This window comes from Egretta garzetta, unplaced genomic scaffold, assembly GCF_000687185.1.
Source record: "Egretta garzetta isolate BGI_Z169 unplaced genomic scaffold, ASM68718v1 scaffold238, whole genome shotgun sequence".
Taxonomy (NCBI): domain Eukaryota; kingdom Metazoa; phylum Chordata; class Aves; order Pelecaniformes; family Ardeidae; genus Egretta; species Egretta garzetta.
Genome location: NW_009260402.1, coordinates 627,650 through 632,032, shown reverse-complemented (window position 1 = coordinate 632,032; position 4,383 = coordinate 627,650). Strand labels below are relative to the sequence as shown.

The following is a 4,383-nucleotide window of genomic DNA, read 5'->3' as shown; positions in this document are numbered from 1 at the left end:
AAAAAAAAGAGGAATTATTTGTGCTCCTTTGCCACTGAGCAGTGGGTCCTTTGCTGGGAGCCACGCGTGGGCACCGCTGCAGCGAGCATCTTCAAACTCAGCCCCAGTTCTTGCTGTCGAACGCTTGCGGCCCTTGCTTGGCCCTTGTCCTTGGCGGCTTCGCCCTGCTCATGGATTTCCTCTTTTTTTTTTCCCGTTATTTCCAGGGATTTGAGGTTTTGGCTGAAGCTACCACCAGCCAGAGCCTTGCTGGGAAAAAAACCCATTTGCAGAGGAGGAACCCCCCGAGGGTGCTGCGCAGATGAAGGCACGGGAGGATGGGTTGGCTCAGAGCCGGAGGGATCCGGGCAGACACCAGGAGCGCTCCGGGAGCGACGGGGATTTGAGATTCGGTACGGTATATCCTGCAGGCAAATGGCTCTTCATGCGAGAGCAACCCAGAGCCAGGACGCCGGCGAAGAGTTTCACATCGCTGTCGGACCTTCGGAAATCTCCTCCAGCCTTTGCTCGATCATCAGCCGGAGGATGGAGTACCTGGAGAGGCGGATGACAAGGAAAGAAGGATTTTTGCAGCATCAAGCTGGGCTTTTAACCCAAATCGCCAAGAAAACCCAGGAATAATGCAAAACTCATGCATACATGAGGGACACAAGGCTGTGCAAATGAATTTTCAGCCCGAAATAACCCCCCGACAACATCCTTAACTCTCAGCATCTCCCCTTGATGGCACCGAGCCCGCCGTACTTGTGCATTAGCTTCTTCACTTCGCGATCCTCCTCTTCCTCCAGCTTCTGGATGAAGCTCCTGAGGACGGGCATCTCAAATTTGATGTACTGAGCAACCTGGGGGGGGAGAGAAACGCCAAGGCGGGCGATGAAGAGGGCAATGCACCAACCCTGCGAGGCTGAAGGCGACCTCGCAGCATCCTCTCCCTAGATTGAACTGGGAAAATCAAGGATCCCCCCCCAACTTCTGGAACAAACCCTAAAAGAAACCACATTTCCTCTGCACGGCATGGACATCAGCTTGTGCAAACGAGAAAAAAAACTCCACCTAAGGTTTATTTTGTTTTACCCACTGGCTGCAAGACTTGGCGCCTTCATACGGCGAGCCCTGCGCATCCCCAACGTGTCACTGAGTGCTCTTTAGGCCCAAAGATACCCAAAAAACATCTCATCCATGCTCTGATTTAAGAGTGGAGCAGTGCCGGGGTAGGAGGGAGCCGGCAGATGGCACAAACGAGCCGTTCCCCACCCGCTGCGCTTTTCCCGGCCGGAAAAAAAAAAATCAGTTGCGCCAAAGGATGTGAAGCAATTGCTCTTCTGCGATCAGCTTTGGGAGGGCAAAACAGGGCCGGGGGCCTTTGCTCTCGGTTGCAGCTTAAAGATGCTCTTTAAGCAAAGAAAATCTTTTTTTCCCACTAAATGGGGAGTTTTCACGGGGAGGCGCGGGAGCGAAGCAAAGCAATTCCTGCATTCCCAGTGCTGAGATGTCCCCCCCCTGGTTTTCCTCCATCCCAAGGCCATCCAGCAAACTCACGTCGTAGGTGACTTCTTCCACCTGGTCCTTCTCCATGAGGAAGACCTTGGAGACCTGCTCGCAGGGGCCCTGCAGGATGCGGGCGATCAGGGGGTAATCGCTGGCTCGCAGCTTCTGCTTCTCTGCAAACGCCAAAAGCACCGGCGTTTGGCCCAGCAGACGATCACCGGCTGTGCCGGGGAAGGGGGGGGGGCGGGTTGCAGACCTACCTCCGCTGGTGTGGACGATGTACAGCGCAAACTCTTCTGCCGAGTTCTCAATCTGAACGGATACATAAATCACTATTAAAAGTCCATGGTTCTGTCCTAGGCTTTCCCAGCAATTAAAAAAAATATCCCGTTATTTCACTCCGCTGTTGAGTTTTATAGCCATGGGATATAAATTCCCTGGGCAGAGCAATGCAGGAGCGCAGGGCAGGGATATCTAACGTACCTTGAATTTATTGAGCAACAGTTTGAGGACCTGGGGGGTCGTCATCGTGCTGTTTATCCGGACGTTGGTGACGGAGCCGTACGCCGGCGTGAACACGGACGTCTACGGGGTGTAAAGTCCATTCAAACCCCGCCCTGGATTTCCCCACTGGCCCATCGGGAGAGGTTTTGGGGAGCTGGTGAGGTTCGGGGCTCACCTTATGGTTGTAGAAGTGCCCGTTGATGGAGAAGCGGTGACGGCGGATGGACCGGGGGCAAGTGAGAACCCCCAGAGTCCTACCCCAGCATCTCCCTGCTGCAAAAAAACTCCTGGGAGCCCCCCCGCCCATGGATGCAAAAGTTCCCATCACAGAAACTTGGCCCAACAAACTTCCCGGGACAAATTTAACCCACCAGTTTAAACCACAGCAGCTACTGGTTTATTCTCTCCCAGCTCCTGAAGAAGGCTATTAATTCAGAATTAGCTGCGTAAATCCAGGCTGCTACCTGGATAAAGCCTCTTCTCCCGGGGACTCGAGCATCTTTAGTTGCTTGTTCATAATTTAACTTCTTTTTTTTTTTCCTCCTTTCCTTTAATGAGAACAGGCAAACGAGGCCAGCGCTTCAGATCTCGGCGTGAAAACTGGCCTGGGTCCAGGTTATTATAAACTAGCTCTTCATCCATTTTTAATGAACCTCTCGGGCTCAGGCTTGGGTGTTTTAATTCAAAGCATGGCAGCAGCAAGGAAAACCTCCGGTGCGCGCCGCTCCAGATGCACGCCATGGGCCCCGGTGACTAAGCACTCACGAGGAGCTGTGCACGCACGTTGTGCACTGATTTTTACAGGCTTTGGGAGAAAAATATAATAAAAGATTTCTTTCTTATGTGCTGGCAGAGGATTAAGATCATATGGCTGGCTGACATAGCTGCCGGGTTATTCCTGTGGTGCGACGCGTTGCGGCTATCGCCCAGGCAAGCTTTAATTAAGGGGGGGGGGCGCTGGGGAAGAGTCATGCATGGGGAGATCTAAAAGAGAAAAGGAAAAAGCTGGAGGCTCAAGGATGGGGCAAAGGGTTTCATGGATCGATGAGTTTTGCAAGTGCTCAGCTCCTCCCCAAGCCGGGGAGTGGATGAGCGTCCCAAAGGTGAAAGGATTAGCTGGTTCCTCTCTGCCTCCAGGGTGTATTTCCATAAACCGCCCCCCCAATACACACACAAAAAAAAGCCAGGAACATCTGCAAAATGCCCCAATCTAATGAGAAAAAAATACATAAAGCAAGTTTTTCCAATAGGAATTGCCGGTGAGCCAGCTCGTGTCCCCTTCATCGCTGCCTCAAAAACAAGGGGTTAACGGAGAGCCGGGCGGGCGAGCTCTTCCCCCTCGCTACAGAGGAAAAACCAGGGAGGGGGAAGAAAACTACAGAAATGTTGACTTCCCCATGGTAACGGCACTTCCCAACAGCGCCCATTCTTCTTCCCTAAAAGCAGAGCCGCTGGGAAGGGGAAGCACCGACATCCTTTTCCCTACGATCCCACGAGGCGCTGTGCTCCATCCCCCTATTTCTTTCCAAGCTCCTCCTCACCACGTCCCCCCGTCGCCTGTTCCTGGAGCAAAAGCCCTTAGGAAGGGTTTGGGGCCACTGGGGCAAATATTTGCTTGCTGCAATTAAATAAATTCATTATTAGGTGCATCGGAAATGGCTTTAAGTGACCCGGAGCAAGATGGGGCCCCTGATTTCTAGAGGAAAAAACCCTCCTGTTTTGTATTTTCTGAACTCAAACTGGAGCGTAAGGCGGCTGCTCCCAACCGCGCCGCCAAATCCAACCGGATCAGAGCCCAGCTCACCTGCGCCGCTCCCGGGAGCCTCCGCGTTCGGCACGGCCTCCGCATCTGTAACCTGGATGTCTGGCAAGGTGCTGGGCTTCAGCACGGACCTGGCAATCAAAGATCAAAAATACGATGGGTGCCCTGTTAGCGCGCAGCTGCAGTGGGAATGATAACCAGGATAATTCCCACTCCAAGCCCCAGCGTTGCTATTTCCAGGATGGGAAGCAGCCCGTCCTCCCTGCGGATTTGGCAGACAACCACCCCTGTAGGGTCGCAGCACAGGCTAGTTACAATATAAATCGTGAATCTCATCCTGTCCCGCTCCCAAAAAACCCTTTGGAGGGCCTTATCCCAGCTGCCCTCTTCCCAGGAGGGGGTGCTGAAGCCCAAACCAGCCGTTTTGCAAGCTCCAGCGCTCAACCTGCCCCGGCAAAGCTCACCCCACCCCTTTTTTCCTCTTTTTTCCCATCTGTCCCAGGGGAATTACTTAGGCCCAGAGCAACATCCATCATTAAACTTGTATTAAAGTTAAAAACCAGGCTGGGTTTGGAAGGATCTTCCTGCAGGCAAAGGGGTCTTTGCAAATGGGGGGGGCTGTAAATGAG

General features: G+C 53.1%; 1 protein-coding gene across 1 annotated transcript in view; it reads right to left on the bottom strand.

Annotated features, from left to right (window-relative positions):
- RASSF2 (Ras association domain family member 2) overlaps positions 1-4,383 on the bottom strand; it is a 10,018-nt gene continuing 5,635 nt past the window's right edge. The window contains exons 5-11 of the mRNA XM_035898907.1: positions 3,680-3,885; positions 2,168-2,262; positions 1,972-2,073; positions 1,749-1,800; positions 1,540-1,661; positions 745-842; positions 1-534 (exon numbers count right to left, since the gene is read on the bottom strand). Of these exons, the coding sequence (XP_035754800.1) occupies positions 465-534; positions 745-842; positions 1,540-1,661; positions 1,749-1,800; positions 1,972-2,073; positions 2,168-2,262; positions 3,680-3,885 (745 nt within the window). The 3' untranslated portion in view covers positions 1-464. The remainder of the gene's footprint in view (positions 535-744; positions 843-1,539; positions 1,662-1,748; positions 1,801-1,971; positions 2,074-2,167; positions 2,263-3,679; positions 3,886-4,383) is intronic.